The sequence below is a fragment of the Tasmannia lanceolata genome, unplaced genomic scaffold (assembly GCF_043159265.1).
Source record: "Tasmannia lanceolata isolate RefF3 unplaced genomic scaffold, GAP_Taslan_0.1 ptg000015l, whole genome shotgun sequence".
Taxonomy (NCBI): domain Eukaryota; kingdom Viridiplantae; phylum Streptophyta; class Magnoliopsida; order Canellales; family Winteraceae; genus Tasmannia; species Tasmannia lanceolata.
In genome coordinates, this window is record NW_027518692.1 from 51,692,675 (window position 1) to 51,712,664 (window position 19,990).

Sequence of the window (19,990 nt, forward strand, 5' to 3'; positions counted from 1 at the left end):
AAAACGGCATTTTGCAAACGGACCTCCCCCCTTCCATTTGCAAAACGCCGGTGTTTCCAAAGGCGTTTCAAACGGTGGCTGCGCACCCAAACACTCCCAAACGGCCGTTTGGCCCCAAAACAGTGTTTCAAACGCCAAACGGTATGCCAAACACGCACTGAGCCTTTGTCCCAAACTAGTTGGGCCCCTTGTAACTTTTATATGCATGAGATCACAAATTTCCATCCTGAATTTTATTATGGTATCATAGCTTATTTGTTAAAAACAAAAGATAATTATTAATGGTAATCTTTCAAATGGTAAGGTTTCCTAAGAATCCTTTTCGGCTTGGCTTCCACGTCAAGAGATGCAGCTGTATCACTTTTAGTATCTAATTAACATAACTGGAAAGAAAATTCCATAAAACATAATGGGTATACAGAGAGATCTGCGAAACATCTCCATAAGACTGAAATAAGATCACATAAATCAATATAAACTGCCTGCAAAGAGCAAACTCTGATAAATGGTATATATACAATATGGGGTGGCCTGTAGCACAATTGGATCAAGCCTTGTGCTTCAACCATAAGATCACAGGTTCAGTCCATCCATCAGATACAATACTCTAGATTGACAGCCAGAATTCAAACTTCTTTGCTCCGTTTTTTCTTTCTTCGGTATGGTGTAACATTGCGCAGGTATGTGTTTGTACAGTGCAGCATGCGATAAGTTGTCTGTTTAGCCAGCCCAAAACCAGTTACAAGAGACTATTCCTCAAATCTCCCTCGAACAAGGGAAAATTCCTTTCACCAAGTTATCAAGGTATAATCCAAATAGATGACAATGTAATGTCTCTTTCGAGATCCCAAACCGCTATTATACCACAAAACCATTCTCTTCTGCTGCTGCCTGCAATAACTATACGATACCAATTCGGCTCTCTTGCGAAGTACCTGAATTTTCAGCATTTCTTTCTCCGTTATCAGTGGGACCCGTTTGGGGTTGATGGGCATTTTCCAAAGATTGAGTTGGAGGGTGTCTTCCTTGGGAACGGTGGCGATGAACTAACCAGTTGTTCCACCTTATTCTCCATTGTAAGAACTCAATTACAATACAATTCCCACACATGGCAACGGCGAATCCAGCAAATGTAGCAAGAAGGACGGATAGAACGCCTTGCACATGAATCTGCAACAACACACACACACACAGCATCTGAAATCTTGATCTCATCTTACATGTTTTTGAGTAGAGAAGAATTGAATTCATTTTTGTCGAGGAGATGAGAGTATCTCTTACTTACCAATGAGTAGAACATATGAGCAAAGAGAACCACCAGAGCAAATTGAATGACTGCATAAATCCAGACATATCTCCTCTCCACTAAATGCGCCAAATACAGAATATACAATTAAAATGGATCATATATACACCAAATAACTTACAATAAGAGTCAGAACCTACAACAATAATAACTGAAAGGAATGGGATTATATCCGGCTTACCAATCGTAGATGCTGTCATTGATGCTAAGAGACCCAACATACAGGAAAATGGCAGAGCAATGGCAATGGCACCAGAACCCATTTTGAAAACCTGAAATTAATTGAAATATCACCAGGAGATCCTGTTGATACATTTCACGAAGCTACATAAAAAGTCCTTAGCTTACCAGCAGCTGTTCGAGAAAACAAAAGTAGGCAAGCATACCAACAATTACGAGAACAGGGACGTCCTGCCAAATTCTGACAAGATCACAAGAAAAAGATTTAGCAACCCCAAAGGCTCAACGAAGCCATGCCAAAAAGTGGAAAATATACATGGGTTCTCAATTTCATAAATAAATAACCAAAAGTTGTAGTGTTTGTACTTTAAAAAAAGTTCTGTTAGCAAGTCTTCAGATCTCATGAAACCATTGAACTCGGATTCTTCGATTCCTCATGCCATGATTTAGCCATTAAGGTTGGTTTTTGAAAACTATTCTAGGAATTTGGTTGAACACAATCTAAGAAAACCTAACGATTCATCTACAATTTTAAAAAAGCAATGCACTGACTTCATGGATTCCTCTGTACTGATACCGAATTACCTAGTCCATAGATTCCCATTGGTGGAAATGATGTGACATGTGTTCATGTGGTTAGGATTGCCTCTAGCTCGATGGTCAAAGGCTTTGCTCTCCAACCTGGAGATCGGAGGTTCAATCCCAGATTACCTACCAAAAAACAATGTGTTCAGGTGGTTACCCATGCTATACTTGGTGGCCCCATGATTTCACAAGTGGATCATCTAGAATTGGTGGAACGATCTAATGTCCTGTGGGTTACTACTAGCATCTAGAAATTTAACGAGTTCATCAACAAAAATGAATTGGTTGAAATGATGTGAGTTCATCACCATGGATTCTCATTGGTGGAAATGATGAGAATTGAGAACTGTGTTCAGGTTGTTACCTATGCTATACATGGCGATCCCCATCATTTCACAAGTGGGTCATCTAGAATTTGTGGAATGATCTAAAGTCTTGTGGGTTACTACTAGCATGAGGAAGTTTTAACTGAGTTCATCAACAAAAATAAATTGGTGGAAATGATGTGAGGGTCTCCTCTTCACTTGGTATAATAAAAGGACAAGACTGGTTCTGGGCAGATTGGATTATGTTCTATGCTTGTACGAGGTGGGAGATTCACTTTCATAAGGCATTTTAGACGGTGATTTCCTAGAACTGGCGATCTTCTTGGATACTAATGAGGTGGCTACTAACTACTAAGGTGGACCCTTTCAGATTTGAAAACTTTAGGCTCAAGGTTCATGGCTTCTCCAAATTTCTTGATTCTTGGTGGACCAAAGATGGATTGGAAGGTAAAGAGAGGGTGAAAGTGGCTAGGAAGTTGAAGAATTTGAAGAGAAGGATCAAGGATTGAAAAATGAATGTGCTCAGAAATGTAACGGCTAGAAAGGATATGGTAATGAAGGAAATCGGCAGATGGGGCTAAGTTGAAGAGGTTAGGAATCTAGCAGAGAGGAAATATGTATGTAGATCGGATTTTGCCAAAGAGTACAAAGAAGTTACCAGATGTGAAGAAATTGCTTGGAGATAAAGATCTGTGAATTGGATCAAGAAAGGGGGTATAATCATTTCTTTCTTTCACAGGATGGCCAACACTAAAAGAAGAATCAATTTGATTACTTCTCTGTGTTAATGGGCAGTTTATGGAATAGAGAAAAGAGATTGATCAATCGATCCTTCGTTTTTCCTGGAATTCGTACTCCAAGGAAGTGCAGATCTTCTAACCAGAGGTGTGGACGTGAGTTTTTTAAGGGGTTTCTTACGAGTCAGAATGAGTCAGTTATCTCCCACCCCCAGTATGTGGACAACAAGTTGATTTTCTGTAAAACCACCGCTTCTCATCTCCGCAATGTGAAAAGGGTTCTTTGGTGGTTTGACGAGATCTCGGGGTTAAAGATTAATGTTTCAAAGAGCTCTATGGGGGGTATTAATTTGGACGCAGGGAGGATTAAGACATTGTGGCTTCTTTCGGGTGAACTACGGAGAGTTTGGAGATCTGGCTGTAGGGTCAGAGGGACGTTTTCTACATTTAGTAGGTTTAGGGTGTGGAAGGGTAATAGGATTTGCTTTTGGGAGGATGTGTGGTTGTGTCAAAGACCATTATGTTTTGAGCTTTCTCGAGCCTCTATAGAATCATCTATGAGAAGGGAGTCCTTGGTTGTTTTTAGAGGTTGGGTGAGAGGGTAGTGTGGAGACGGGGGATGCCGGAATAAACACAACGATGAGGAAATCATGCCTTGTCTAATCTCCTTGCTTGCCTTGATAGTGTAGTTCTCGCATCTTGTATCAAAGACAATAGAATTTGAAATCTGGATCCTAGAGGTTCCTTTTCGGTTCCATCGTTTTTTGCCTGTTTGAGTAGAGGTCTTGGTCTTCCTGGTCGTTGGTCCAAGGTGTGGTTGACGAATTGTTCCTCCAAAGGTGCAAAGCTTTGGATGGACAATTGGGCACAAGATTAACACTATTGATATGCTTAAACAGAAGGATTTTTCTTTTGGTGAACATGATATTATGTGCAAATGCGCCAAGTCTAAGCGCCATATGGCACGAAAAGCAAATCTGATTTCATAAGACTTGATCTGAATCGTAGTTCAGATACACCTATGCCCCCAACCTCTTCTCTAGCTGACAAGCACCTTCCATCCACTTCCCCTTTTCTGTGTGTCCAAAAGCAGTGGTATTCATTTTGGTCTTCAGTCTTGTCAAAGGAGGTTTTCCTTCTAGGGCCTAGGTAGCATACCATATGTCGAAGGTCCTCAAGGACTGGACCAAGTCACCTCGGCCTAAAAGGCAGAATTCTTTGGAACTTGAGCCCTAGTAGTGATTTGAAGCCATTGGACAGTGAGGAATCTTCAGAAAAAAAGAGAGTTTACTAACTATTCGATTAGAAAGATCACTTGTAACTGGTTCATCATTGTCTAGGACAGAATTCCCAAAGGAAAGTATCTCTCCAAAGGGAGTTCCCTGTCGTTTGACTCTATCAAAATCAACTTTGACAGGGTGTCTTTGGGCAACCTGAGCCCAACTGGAGTTGGTGGGGTCCTAACGGTTTGTGTGATTCTTATGCGCTTTAAAACAATTGACCATTAGACCCTCATGGTAGATGTATAGACACGGCCATTAAGGTGCAATATTCTATCATTTAATCTTCATATAGTTGTGATGCAGATCTATATACATAGATACATATTTGGTAGTTTACAACTTTCTTGGGCAAAGTAAGCAAGGAACTAATATATTGACCACAATAGCTTAATCAAATGGAAATCATGGGTTTCCCGCTTTTTTTAAACAGCAATAGAAAATGTTATTTTTTTCAGTAAGCATTACGTAATGTTTTACTTGCCTGTGGCGAGGATCTGCTGTTTGCCGAGCTCTGTTGCCCGTATGTCTAACGGTTTGAATAGTTTGTATTCTTAACAGGGTAACAGGTAGGTTTCTAACCTCTTCCTTACAAACTTCACAATTCTTGTTACCTTTGATGCTAAACCACTTTACTGCACATTCTTGATGGGCTAGTGCAAGTTCACCTTTGCAACTGCATTCCATCTTGAGGGTATCACCCTCTTCACCCAGTTCAATCATACAAATTCTACACACGGCCTCTTCTTCAGGAATATCTTCACCAGCCTCATCATTCTCTGAACCACCAAAACTAGATAAGGTATAGGTTTGTTATCGGAAGTTATAGAACAACAATATAGACTAAGGTTTAGAATACACACACACACATGTGTGTGTGTGTGTGTGTGTGTGTGAGAGAGAGAGAGAGAGAGAGAGAGAGAGAGAGAGGAAATGAAGTATGTGCAGCTGCACAGATAAGCTATCTGTGCATGGCTGCACAAACCATAGTGGGGGTCACATTTTTTGGGGGATCCAAAGCATTCATTTGGAAGGCCCTTCCATGGATAGGGTGTGTACCAAAAATCAGCCCTTTAGGATCATCCTAACCCTACCATTTGTGGAGGGAAAAAATGGGCAGAAACAGTGTCTGTCCATTTTCCCCTCCAACTTTGATTGGGTTAGGATGATCCTATAGGTTTGATTTTTGGTACACACCCTATCCATGGAAGGGCCTTCCAAATGAATGCTTTGGATCCCCCAAAAAATGTGGCCCCCACTGTGGTTTGTTAGCCATACACATGTAGCTTCTCTGTGCAGCTGCCCATACTTCATTTCCTCTCTCTCTCTCTCTCTCTCTCTCTCTCTCTCTCTCTCTCTCTCTCTCTCTATATATATATATATATATATATATATATATATATATGTATGCTTGTATGTATGTATAAGGTAGGTACAACTGTACATGAGAAATAAGTCTAACATAGGATTAGATATATCACCATCTACTGCTGGGGTGGTATTTGATGTGGCGTCAGTCCCTTCTATCACACGTGGGGTTGAAGGAACTACACGAAATACACCACCTAAAGAATCCATTCGCTTGATGCTTTTAGTCTTGACATTCAGAGGCACTGAAAGCGAACGAGACATATGCCGCTGGGCCCCTTTTTTCTGTCAAAGTAAGAAGCCAGTAAGAACATGGTACAAAAAGTACAGAATTCCCACATGTACAGAAGCAACCCAAAGAAGTGCATCTACGTGTAGCTAACTTAGCTACACCGACGGCTTAAAATACAGTGGGCCCACATTATTTGGGTGATCCAAACCATTCATTTGATAGGACCTCACATTGATAGGGTGTGCCCAAAAAATCAGCTCCATTGGATGATCTCAACCCTTCAAACTGTGGAGGCAAAAATGGACAGATTTGTGAAGGTTTTTACACGTCCATTTTTGCCTCCACAAATCATAGGGTTGGGATGATCCTATGGAGCTGATTTTTTGGGCACACCCTATCTATGTGAGGGCCCATCAAATGAATGGTTTGCATCACCCAAACAATGTGGGGCCCACAGTATTTTAAGCCGTCAGTGTAGCTAAGTTAGCTACACGTAGGTGTAGCTACACTTTTCTCATATATATATATATATTCATTCATTAGCATGTATATAAGCATACGTGCATACGTGTATGGAGAAATGCTTCAGCAGGGCCCAACCTCATCATACAATGAGGCTCTTCCCCAAGGCATCGTGAGCACCACCTTTGATAGACCTGTAACGTCTTTTTGATAGATCTTGTTTTGGGTTTCCTATGGTCCAAAAATCACACCAATTATCCAATAATGTGTATTTTTTTTTATTGTTGAATGTGAACTGTTTTAAATATGTAGTTTGACCATCCAAGTTCAACAACAAAAAATACACATAACTGGATTCTAGGATAGGATGATTTGCATGATATTTGGGCCATATAAGATCCAAAGCAAGGCCTACCAAGTGAAAACTTCAGATAATCAAAAGTGGGACTCACTATGCCACATTGGGTGTGCCTTATTGTATTACACTGAGGTTTTGACGCACTAAAACATTTCTCTGCATGTTTTGATAACGAGATTGAATTGGTTGCTGACAGCTGGTTAAATAATAACAGACAAAGTGAGTTTGTCTAGTTATCAAAACATGGTAGTGGGAATTTCAGTAGCCTATAATGGATTAGATGTAGATGCAGATATAGATACATACATGTGTGCGTATATGTGTGTGTATGCATATATCATTTTACCATGACTTAGGAGATGCATCAATAAATCAGATAAAAATTGCAATGAATATGTAAAACTACTATGAGAGGTAGAGAATAATTGAGATTATTCTCTTAAATTAGTACATAATGGAGAACACTTACCTCTAAAGTGACCTGGTCAACCGTGTTAATTCCATGAACTGATTCAGCGTTGGAATGTGCAACTCGGGTAACTGGTAGGGACGATGTTCTTTTCACTGTGGGCTTAAACATCTTTGTAAAAGAGAATGTCCTCGAGATAAAAGGCCTCTCCCGTGATCCCATTGAGGAAGACCCTAGAGCAAGACTAGCATTCTTCTCAAGTTCGGAATTTGTGCCCCGCAACTTGAAGCTTACTCGTGGTAGGAGACTTTTAATGGTTGGTTTACTTTTAGATGGGGATGGACCAGGGGATGCCTTTATTCTTGCATTAGTAGGACTAGGTATTGGGGGGAAGTTTACTCTCGTGGAAGTGGGACTGGGTGTTGTTGGCATGTTTATTGTCACAAAACTCAGAGGAGAGTCCTCCAAAGTTCTCAACGGTATATCTAAAAAGAGGTTAGGGCGTCTCCCATGGTGAATCTGAGGCATTTCTTCAGTTATCCCATTCGAATCTTCACCCTGTGAAATAGTTTGACCATCACAATACTCATAAGAGAACAAATGCAGCATTTTCAAAGTATCTACCCAGAAAATTGGTAACTTGAAAACCAGAGACAGGAAATTACGCTTGCATAGACAAGAACTGAAGGATTTATCCCAATATATGATTTTTCAAAAAATAATAGAGATAATACATAACTTTCCCAAATATTTAGAATATTACCCAGAGACCAAGAGAGAGAAGGGTGTACTTCACTTCTTGGAAAAGAAGCAACTATAAGCCTATAATGTCCATATTGAAAGACATGGCATAATGATCTACCAAAAACGAAAAGGCACAGCATGGAAGAATTATCATAGTTTTAAGAAGTCACATATGCAAGCATACCACCCTGTTATCTGGCACACGAAAGGTACATTAGGAATTAGAAAATAAGCATAACTTGAAGTTCTTAAATTTGGCACTTTATGATCTATAAGGCTTCCAATTTCAGCATAGTCCTTCCACCCATGTAAGTAAGGTATAAGAGAGAGGTCAATAAATATCAAACTTATGCCATTCTTCTTTTCCCCCTTTCAGGACAGAAATTGGTCTGAAACTCTGAGAAATTCCAATAATAATGGAATTATGTTCTTACTTCATACCACTCTACAGTAGGGGCGCAAGTCGGGTCGGGTTGGGTCAGGTTGGGTCGGGTTGAGGCCAACCCTAACCCAACCCGAGCCTCGGGTTGAGGATGTGAACCCTAACCCAACCTCCCTCCAAATCGGGTCGGGTTGAGTTTGGGTTCATCTCGGGTCAAATAGAAAAATACAAGGAAAAAAGCATAATCCTAGAAAAAACATGAGAAAGCTAGAGGATAGACGTCAGGTCGGGTTGCCAAGGCCTCAACCCTAACCCAACCTGAAATTAAATTGGGTTGGCTTTTCCCAACCCTAACCTAACCCGACCCGACCCGACCCGACCCGAGAAAATGCCAACCCAACCTGAGCCAAAATCGGGTTGAACCGGTCGGGTTCGGGTTGAGCCCGAATCAAGTTGCACCCCTACTCATACAGTCCATGAATGATATGGAAACAAGATACACAGCAAGTTTGCTTGTTCACTACCAGGAATTCTTCACAGATAAAAGACAACTGCCAAAAGGCCATCAAAGAATCACTGGAGTTCCTGATAAGGATATCATTAATGTGGATAAGCAAAATACGACTTCCAAGGTGACAAACTTATGTGGGATGTATTGGACCTTATCCTGACAGGGAAGTAATAAGAGATTCCAATCCCATTGAACAGTAGCCAACATAAAAAAATTTAGGACTAAAATATTGTTCAGCTCTTACAGAGATCATTAAACCCATTTGACTCACTTTTTTCCTTGAAAAGTAACAATCAACCACTCAGAAACTCATAAGATGAGATTAGGGTTGGAGACCTCAATAACATTAAAAAAAAAGAAGGTTGGAGACCTCAAAAGAACTCAATTAAGTTCCTTGCTTTGGAGATGACAAGTCACAAACCCCAGAGCTCATACAAGAAAGCAAATCTCATGATATACCCAAGAATCAATAGGTGTGACGATGGGAAATTGAAAACTCTATCAATTCTAAAAGCAAGAAAGAAATCCTAAAGACAGAAGAAATGAAATTAGTAACTCAAAAATAAAAGCATAGAACCACCAAACCTCTTGATTTGGATGAGCAGGTGTCTTGTAGCATTGATCATTTTCATGACCCTTAGATGTGGGATTTTCAGTTCCCATTGCAGTCATTCAAGAAAGCACGCGTTCTGCAAAACCAATTCCTCAAGATCAAATCAATTGAAAAATTGAAGAATTTCTGTTTTCCAACAAACACCTTCCCCTTCTTTCAAAAACCCAAATCCTCAAAATGTAAAAACCACTGAAAAATCTTATAATTTCGCTCATTCTATCAGCATCCACATCCTTAAAAACCCACAAAGATTTAAAAACAAAATGAATCTTAAATCATTTAACAAGCACCTTATTCACAAGTTCTGTAAAACCAAATCCTCAAAACATCAAGGAAATTAAAAAAATAAAATCAAGTATATCAATTCCTCAAGGGGCCTCTTTGTCACATTTAACTGCAGAAGAAGAAAAAAAGTTCAACGGACCAAAAAGTAAAGAATTTTAGTCACTAGAAGTAAAAACCCTCAAAATACCACAAAAACAGAAAAGCCAAAGAATTTTAATTGAAGAGTCATCTTCATCACATGATTTTCAAAACCCACGTCTTAGAAATATCAAGGCAATTTAAAATACAAAGATTTCAGCAGTTCAAAACATGTTCTACAAAACCCAGAATCCTCAAAATACCACAAAAACAGAATAACCAAGTAATCTAAATCATTCAAAAAACACGCCACTCACCAGCACTGTAAAACCCAAATTCTCCAAAGATAAAAGCTACTGAAAAAGCAAAATGATGCAGAAGAGATTTAAGGATATGCCCACCTAAGAGATCTCTTCAAATAGTCGAAACTATCAAAATTTCTGAGAAGGGTTGATAAAGAACGGTTACTACTTTTTTCCTCTTATTATATGGAAAGCTGTTCAGAAAAAACATTGCGTTGTAATTACTTAATACTCCTCCGTATATATAGTAGTAAAGCTGATAGGAACCTGCCAAAAAAAAAGCTGATAGGAACCTTCTCGGCAACTAACTTGAGAGAGACTACTATATCGTATCGGGGAGATACTTGAAAAAAACACAACTTTTCTTCCTATGTCCGAGGTTGTTTGGGATCTAGGAAAAAAACGCATGGAAAGTTATTCTAACGCAGTATCTGTTGAAAGGGTAAAAATTTTCGATTCTAAAAAAATTATTTAGGTTCATTGGGAAACGTGAAATAATTGAAAATAGGGTACAATGCCAATGGAGGACTCAAAAAAACTGGAATTGCCAGAGGGGGGAAGGGGGGGGGGGGGGGGGACACAATTTTGAAAAATTGTTTGGGAGGGTTGATAACTCCTATTATGTGCTTAATTAACCGTAACACAAACAAACAAACAAACTGAAAATAGAAAAAGAGAGCGAGAGAGGCTGATTCGAGGCAACCAGACCTCCTAAATGACTCAAATTGAGAGGAGCCATGACTCTCTAAAACAAAGTTTCTTTTGCTGTTGTAAAAATCTTCTCTTCTTTCATTTAATTGGATTACTACTACATAAATACAAGCAAGAGAGGGTGTCACATCACAAGCACACTTACCCACTAGCAAGATACATCACAAATAACCAACCCCACCACCCTAAACTACATACCATTATCTGCATAACTACTACATTAAAACTACTCACAACATAAGCACATAACAACTCCTTTTTGAGAGTTTGATAATCCCATTTAGAGGGTTGATAACCCACTTTTAGAGACTTGATAACCCCCATTTCGTCCCTCTCTAACAATTTTTCAAAATTGTGTCCCCCGTTTGCAATTCCAGTTTTTTATGCCCCCCATCAGCAATTTACCCTCGAAATTATCATATGGGAATATCGAAAACCAACGCGTTTTAATTTTCCAAAAATTGCGGATAGGGGACACCAAAAAGCTGGAATTGTTGATGAGAGCCACTCTTTTGAAGGTCAATATACGAAATCTGGAAAAATAACATGACAAAAATACCCACGAAGGAAAAAGCAACACCTTATCCTGTTTTCACCTTTACTTTCCCTTTTCACATACCTTTTTTTTACCTTCTTCCTCCTTTCATCCCACCTGATTCACCATTATCACCAGCGTGTGAGCGATCATCCCGAAAACCCCAAAAATCTACCAGGTTAGTTCGTTCCACTCTCTCTCTCTCTAAGGTTTTTTCTTCTTTCTATTCAAGGTTTTGCTCCTTTTTTAGATTTAGTTTTTCCTTTTTCTTCATGTGATAATTAGTATCTGTTTGCTCATATTATTTAAGGTTCATGTAAGAGAGGGTTTAAGTGTTTTTTCCAGGTAATTTCGATGGATAACCCTGTTTAGAGACTTGATAACCCTGACTTGAGTCCTTAAAGCAGGGGCGAATGATGCAGTTCTTCAACTTCTACTATTGTCATCTTATATTTATCATACTTTGAGGCATTGAATGTTGTGGTTTAGCTTGATTTTGATACTATTAGGAACGTCTTTTGATTACCTATCTAACGAGCATAGGATCACGTGATTTGAACATAATTTGACAAAGTTACTGGTGTGCTACGTAACTATTACATGATTTCTATTTTAAGGTTATTTTAGTTGTGTTTCTGACTTTTATTTATGTCGCTTTAGATGGAAGATTTAAATAATTGTTTAGGTCTTAAGTTAGTATTTAGGATTTCTACATTTTTGGTTTTGGCCATCCATATATTATAATAAAATGATGAAGGAAAAAGATAGATACGAATAAAGCAAAAAATTTGAAATACCCGAACCTAAGCTCTTTCACGTGGTTGAAAGAGTTTCGCTCCTTTACATGTCATATCGGAGCTTTTCTCCAAAAAATGTGGTATGGGTTTTCAAACCCCCACTACATGATCTAGTAGTGGCTGCCTGTGTGTGTGATGCTCTCATTTATATGTTAGATAATTTTTTAGCCGCTCACCGCAGAATTGGGGGTTTGAAAAATCATTTATCATACTGTGTGATCTTTATCTTATTTATATAAAAATGATAAATTTAACATATATAACTTCCTACACGAGACACGCCTAGCTTAAAACTGGATCCAAGTAAAACTCAATTTTACTACGAGCTAGAAGAAGTAGGCACAAGCCAAAACCGAGTAATGCAAAATCCGCTCAAACGCCAAACCAAAGGTGAATTTCTGGGGTTTTTTCCGGCCCGACCCAACTGTTACCCCGAGTTTGTTTTTCTTCTTTTTCTACAAGGTTTAGCCCTCCCATTGTGGGGAAATGATAAAATTTGGGATATATTCTCTCCTATAGAGGGGGGCTTTCCCAACTGAAAAATGGGGGCAAAGATATCATTTCCCTAAAATTTAAGTCATAAGAGGAGCCTCACACAAGTTCCTTGAATCTCGCATTGATTTTTACAAAATGATTTTAGGGAAATGCATGCGAAGTTTCATATGGGCCCACCTTATGACATCAACACGGATCACAAACTTTTACTTTTCCTTTTTCTTTTCTCTTTTTGGAAAGCAAGTTACCCTCTGATAGGCTCCTTAATGATTTACTAATGAATTAAAAAAAGAAGAGAGAGAGATCATGTACGTTTGGTTGCCAGTTAAATTTTTGTCCCAGGAAGTTTTAGTAAAATTTTGGTCCCATCCCATGTTTGGTTGCCTTTTAGCACTAGGTTTTTTTTAATCCCACTATTGTAATGATTGCTTGTGTGGTGAATTTTTAATCCCACTTTTGTAATGATTGCCTTTTCATCACATCCCAAAATAATCCCAGGAACAAAAATAAACCCAGGAACCAAAAATAAGCTTGAGAAGAATTTTTTTCTTCCCAACAGTTCAAGCAACCAAACAAAGTTTTTTTTTTTCCCACCATAGTCTGGTCAACCAAACATAGGATTTTTATTTTACCAGGATACTTCTAGGACTTTTTTTTTTCGCCCACATAAATCCCAGGAACCAAAAAAAACCCGGCAACCAAACACTTGTCCTTCCATCTTATGACCCTTTGCTCATTTTTCTTAAACGTCCACTTGCAAGCCCTCAACAAGATACTTAGATAAAAGCCTTGCTTGGACTTTAATTCCGGCATTTGGTAAACTCAAATTTTATGGATTTTTTACAATTTTTTTTTTCCAAGAAAAACTGCAAACCTATTGGACCCTAGAATTTTGTTCCATATAATATTCTTTCTATGAAATTATTTTTTATGAAATGTTCTTCTTACTTTTAACTTGGATTCAATTGTCCATATATTTTTTTAATTCCATAAAATATTAGTTGCATCACTTTCCAAAGAAAATACATGGAAAGTGGGATTTTTCGCGGTAAAAAAAATATTCTTTTCAAATTGGTAGTTATGAATGTAAGATTTGTATCATTATTCCCCGAGAAGGTGATAAAAAAAATAGCTCATTACTATCTGGGATTTGCTATGGACCATCGCAGAAGGCATTTCGCGGGCCGGCTGTTGGATGAGAGAAGTATATGAGCAGTAGATGTACAAGTGGGGCCCACTTTCTAGGAGATCCAAACCATTTATCTGTCAGGCCTCGCTATGGGTGGGCCACACGGAAAGATCCGCTCCCATCCGATGATGTGGTCTTTAGGCGGACGGTTAGAAAGCAAATACACGACGACAATTTATAGTAGGTAAATGATATTTGGGCCAAGTGTTTTGATAAACATGCGCTCCACTTGTTTGTCGTCTAGCATGTAAAGGGTTTTAAGCGCTTTTTGAGAACCGTAATATTCTCTGACATCCCTTTAAATACTACACGACAAACAAATGGAGCGCATGTTTATCAAAAACACTTGGCGCAGATATCATTTCCCTTTAATAGTGTTAGAATCGTCCAATGAGAATAAATTTTGATACAACGGCCCATCAATCTCAAGGCTTAACATTCAAATGCTGTGGATCATTGGGCTCCAATTGTACTTCCACATGGTAAGAACATCTTATAAAAACCCCTATTTTAGTAGAGGGAAATGATATATTCGCCCCTTTTCTTCCCCGGGCCACTCCTTGTAGTGAAAAAGGAATCACTAGAGGGGTTGGCCCGGGGAAGAAAATTGGGCGAATTTATCAGTTCCCTTTAGTACAAAGTAAGTGGTTTCATTTTATGTGCCCGCAATTCAAACACACCACCATGGTTTAAAATATCGGTTTGGTAACCGTTTTGGACCCCACCGAAAACCGAAATTTTAGTCTGAAATTTGGTAATACGGTTCGAAATTTCTGACACTTTAAAAAAAAATAAAAATAATGCCATTTAATCGAAATTCAGAACCGAAATCCGAAATGGTGAAAAATGAAAATTCGGAAAATTTCGGTTTCGGTCCCACCGAAATTCAAAATTTCGGATTTCGGTCGAAATTTAAAACCATGCACACGACAACAGCATTACATTCTTAGCAAACCTTATCTTCCATTGATTTAATGCAAGTAATGCTTTTCAAGCAATCACTAATATTCCATTCTACAATATTGAGGCCCCTTATCCTACATTCCATCTGTCTAAACGGTTACTTTATTATAGAAAATGTGCAACGCAATTTCGTGGAAAGTCATTGGAATTTGCTAGGCAATTTCTCAGCTGACTTCTGAAGGAAAGAGAACAGCCACATCAATAATTTTTTTGTTGGTGACGCCACATCATATATATCTATAGGGATTAAAGAGATGATGGCAGTACTCTTTTGATTGACATTTGCACTCCTCTCTTTACTTTAAAGTTTGAACTCTTTGATTGGCTGTTGATAACTTTCTTTTTTGGCTCGTAAGAACTAACTAAGAGAGTACTAGATAAAGAGAGGAGTGCCAATATCCAAAGAAGGGCGTGCATATACTTTCTCGGAATTTCTCAATATAATGGGATTTGGTAGGCAATTTTGCGGAAAGCCATTTCAAAGCTTACTTTTGCAAGAGAGCACAACCACCTCAGATGAATTAAATGAATAAGACAAAATGTGCTGAAAAGAGAGCGTATGTCGTGGTAATCTCGTGCAAAATTGGTATGTTTGGAATTAGCTAGGCAATTCGAGGCTGACTTTTGCATGAGGGAGCCTCCACACAGGCTAACTTTTCAGCAGATTTTGTCTTATGTGAGGTGGCACTTCTCTGTTGTAAAACTTAGACGCGAAATGGCTTCCCACGTATTTGCTTAGCAAAATCCTTTTACCCATTTTCTCTGTTTGTCTCTCATTTTAATCATTTTTGTACCTAGAAGTCAACCTCCCCATGTTGGCGAAAGTGGACGTCATTTCAAAGGTTCTGTTTTTGTTAACCAATGCTTGTAATATAAACCGTTGACGTCGATCCTTCTTGATGGGCATAAACTAAATTGATAGGTTTCACATTCCTAATATTTTTAGCATAAATAAATCTAGGGACTTGCTCGGTGGCTGGCCAAGTACCACATTTTTAAGTGGCTAAAACTATTTCCACGCTCCCCGGTTTTGTTTTCCATGAGCATCAAATGTGCCTAGCCCATTTTGCGGAGCCTGCACCTCGGAAAATTGCGTCTGAGAGAGGGAGAATCCACATATATAGCCCAGAGACTTTTTCTTCCTTTCCGATATGGGATCTCACAAGGTTTTACATATAAAAGCACTATGGTCGTTTGATGAAGATGTCCTCAATGACATTTAAGCTGAACTAAGCTCAAACAACATTGTTAGCTTAAAGACCCTTGTTGGGCCCACTTCTCCCTCATTTATGTGATCAGATCGATTGAACGGTGACTATAAATCTGGGCAAAATTCTTTTAAGAACACCTTGATAGAACGATCTTAGGCCCTTGATTCATCAAGCCTCGTTCCGCCAGGAAAAGCTAAATCATTGATTTTTTGTAGTCGCATAGCTTACGATTGTGAAATTCATTTGTTATTAGACTAAGACCATGTGGGTCACCTCATAATATTTTAAAAGACCAACGGTCTTGAATTCACATACGTGGAGAGGGGGGATGGGGGGCAAGGATAAGATTTTAAAGTGGATCTCTTCCTAGCATGACACAAATCCCATAAGGTGAGTGGAAGATCTAAGTGGAAGGAAACCCATCACGAAAAGTGATAATTGCTTGGATTGGATGCTTGGCCTTTGGGCCTGGCATGGTTGGTAAGCATTAAATCTTAACATCATAGGCACTTTAGAAATATAAGAAGATGTTTCTCATAAGGTCAGGCCCTACTTGAATAGTGTTTAATATTTTGAAAGTAGAATCCACAGACAAGACGTAGTAATCCCACTCACCAAGATGATATAGACTTGAAGCCTTTCCCCGTTCAAATTGCCTGTGTGTGTATACTGATGAGATCACAGTTTGGTTGAGCACGGAGTTTCATTGGAAATGAAGTTTCTAGTGTTTGGTAAACCTATTTTCTATAGATTCTTTTTTTCCAAATTAAAAATTTTCTTTATTTTCAAGGAAAACTGCAAGCCTACTTGCCCCTGGAATTTAATTTTCCATGGAATATAATATCCATAGAACATTATTTTCCATATTTTTTTCCCTCCATCCACATACCCCTAAGGCCATGTTTGGCCATGAAAAATATTCCTTAGAATATTTGTGGGACTAGTTATGAGAGATGGAGAAACTTGAGATGGTGGGATTGAGGTGAGCATGAAGAGCTCCTGAAAAACAAAACATAACAATGCCGAATAGGGATTTTCTTTTCACAAGTTTTTAGACCTTTTATGCTATCTCTACTCCCGGCCTCCGGCTCATTCAAGTCCCTCGCCCTCCCTGCTTCTAAGCTGGGCCCCTCTCATATAGTTGCGCCCACAAATATTCAATGGAATAATTTTTCATAGTTTCCAAAAATGTCCTAAATGTAAGAGGATCTCCAAGACACAAATCAAACCATTATTTTTTGCATAACAATATTTAGCCATCGGGAATATAGATTCGTCCACTGTTTCGTAGTTATGGGATGAACAGAATCTATGTTGGGACATCCTCACCATGGTTTTAAATTTCAGATTTCGGTGGAGACCAACACCGAAATCACCAAAAACCGAAACGGTCATTTATTTCGGCCAAAATTTCAGAATTTGGCCAAAATTTTGGAATTTCGGTCGAAATTTCGTTTTTGCCCGAAATTTAAACCAAAAAATGTTTTTTTAATTATTATTTTAATATTTTACCGAAATTTCGAAATTTCAAGGTCCGAAACCGGTTCCAAAACCGAATTTTAAACCTTGATCCTCACATCCCACCAAACTAAAAAGAGGTCAATATATATCACTAACATGGGATTAAGCTTTCTCCTATTTTCCCCTGGCCTTGTCTAGATTGCAGGAATTTTCAGAAAATTTTTGTTAAGGAAATTTTTGTGCGGTTTATACATGTTTGATAACAAGTGAAAAATAATAATTGGAACCCGCATGCATCGAGTTTTATTCAGGAACTTCAATTCATGATGATACCCCTCTAAATCACCCATGACAATATCATTTCCCTCTACATTGTGGAGAAGAACGAAAGAATTTTTCGGGAAAAAAAATAATTCTGGGACGAACATTTTTCCTGCAATCGAAACATTAGAATAAATGGCCAATTAGGTATATCAAAATAAGCTCACTCTTTCATTTGCCTGTTTTATGACAAACATATGCTAAACCATGGCACAATGCATGTGGTATAATCCTTGTAATCAAGGCCACTGATATGTCACAGGGTGGCCCCGTGGGTCCTGCCCAGTGCCAAACAGAGATTTCAATTGGAAGATTGAGGCATCCAAAAATCCACGGCTCAAAGACATCTTCAAGTATATCTTTTTCATCATGATTGATCAATGGTCTAAAACACTTCGATGAGGGTGGAACCAAGGGCATTAGGCCGGATTTGAGGTGGCCGACAATATCAATGGACCTGATCACCCTGCACCATGCAGTGGATCTATGTGATGCATGATCATTTTCCTTCACACAAACGATGCTTCGTGCGCGTCTTAAAGGATTTTTCCTAACAATAATCCCATCAACATGACTTAAAATTTTAACCCACTTTTGCTTAATTCATGGGTACCATTTTTTTTATATGAGAAAAAAATACACTGGAATGAGCTCCCACGATCCATGGGACAAATCAATCAGATCAGATAGCCCTAACGATTTGATGAGCAGTGCTACACAAATACACAATAGTGCCCAATATTTGAACAATATGAAGCTATTACATCATGTGCAAGGCCAGTCACATCTATTGAAAATCTCAGTGATAGCCCCCAAGTTAGAACCCACAAATTTCAATAGAGTACGAACGAAAACAAAAGGCTAATCTTTGAATAGGAAAAATAATGGATCTGCAGGGTCCCAAATGAGCTACTAATGCTTTCGAGATTACACTAAATGTAGCTGAAAATTCACACAAAAAAAATATTTAAGACGATTCTCGCAAGCACTGATTCGATGTAGTAAAACAACCAGGGATTGCATGATGAGAAGTATTTAAGAGTTTTGAGCATTGGACATACACATGCCGCTTGAGACTTGGAGAAGTCCTGTGTGTTCATATTTTTGCCCATTTTTCCCCTTCACAAATGGCAGGGTTAAGATAATCCTATAGAGCTGATTTTTTATACACATCATATCCATGGAAAGGCCTTCCAAATGAATACTTTGGATCCCTCAAAATATATGGCCTCCCCTATGGTTTGTGGGCTCTGCTCAGATAAGCTTATCTGAGCAACTGCTTACAAACCATTTTCTCTTGTATAATATGTGTATGAGAATCCAAATTCTAGAAGACCAGAGCTTGGATTATGACAATGCCATGCTTTATTAGTAATAAAATGGGAAGGGGAAAAAAAATGATCGAAAGAAGAAAAAACAATATTTATTCATCAAAGTTTCATTTGATTCAATGACCAGAGTTAGGTGGGAAAAAAAATTGTTTATTTGCACCTACCAACAACCACGGCAGAGGCTGCAACCATCATGACAAGTCTTTCCACATGGCCAATACACATGAGAGGAAAGTTTGGCCAACGAAAGGTGTTCCACTGATTATCGGAAAATCATATCAGGAAACCAATATTGGATTGATTTTCTGATGACCGATGAGCTACATTTTGACACTGGACTTTCCTCTGATGCCATAACACCTGAACAGACAGATCTTGGTTGGAGTTTCCCTTACCAACGATAACTTAGTTACTTTGATTTTTGTTTCTTTTAAAGGGGGCTCTGTTTTGGAGAGATTTTATATGGTGTATGCTTGTGAAGTCCAACATTTTTCAAATGTATTATGGGGCCCACTTCATAGGATGATCCAAACCATTCATTTGTTGGGCCACAACGATAAATAGGCTGCCCCTTGTAATTATTTCTAAGAATGCGCAGTCCTTCTACAAATCACAGGGTTGGATTCATCTATGGAAATGATTTACGGGTGAAGCCTATTTATATTGTGGCACAACAAATAAATGATTCGGATCGTGGAAATGATGTATTCACCACTTTTCCTTGGGCAGTGTAAAATGGTAGTCATAAATACGAGAATTATAGGCCAAAAGAAAAAACAGTGGGGCCAACATTTTTTTGGGTGATCCACCCTTCATTT

General features: G+C 38.6%; 1 protein-coding gene across 2 annotated transcripts; it reads right to left on the reverse strand.

The window, feature by feature from the left end:
• Positions 1–380: 380 nt before the first annotated feature.
• LOC143892294 (RING/U-box superfamily protein) lies at positions 381–10,397 on the reverse strand. 2 transcript variants are annotated; one of them, XM_077396809.1, is made up of 9 exons: positions 10,258–10,397; positions 9,466–9,569; positions 7,304–7,801; positions 5,896–6,067; positions 4,899–5,193; positions 1,655–1,727; positions 1,488–1,578; positions 1,286–1,365; positions 381–1,170 (listed from the first exon to the last, which is right to left on the reverse strand). In XM_077396809.1, exons 2-9 carry the CDS (start codon positions 9,550–9,552, stop codon positions 901–903), a joined length of 1,566 nt encoding a protein of 521 aa, XP_077252924.1. In that variant the 5' UTR covers positions 9,553–9,569; positions 10,258–10,397; the 3' UTR covers positions 381–900. The 2 variants fall into 2 exon arrangements, with proteins under 2 accessions (XP_077252924.1, XP_077252925.1); XM_077396810.1 differs by having other exon boundaries at positions 10,174–10,354.
• Between the last annotated feature and the right edge of the window lie 9,593 nt (positions 10,398–19,990).

Bases quoted from the DNA above. Each gene is read 5' to 3' on its own strand.
- LOC143892294 (XM_077396809.1), bottom strand. From the start codon at position 9,552: ATGACTGCAATGGGAACTGAAAATCCCACATCTAAGGGTCATGAAAAT. The intron at 5,194-5,895 runs GTGATATATCTA...TTGGTGGTTCAG, and splicing joins TACCACCCCAGCAGTAGATG to AGAATGATGAGGCTGGTGAA. The intron at 1,728-4,898 runs GCAAGTAAAACA...TGATCTTGTCAG, and splicing joins ACAGCAGATCCTCGCCACAG to AATTTGGCAGGACGTCCCTG.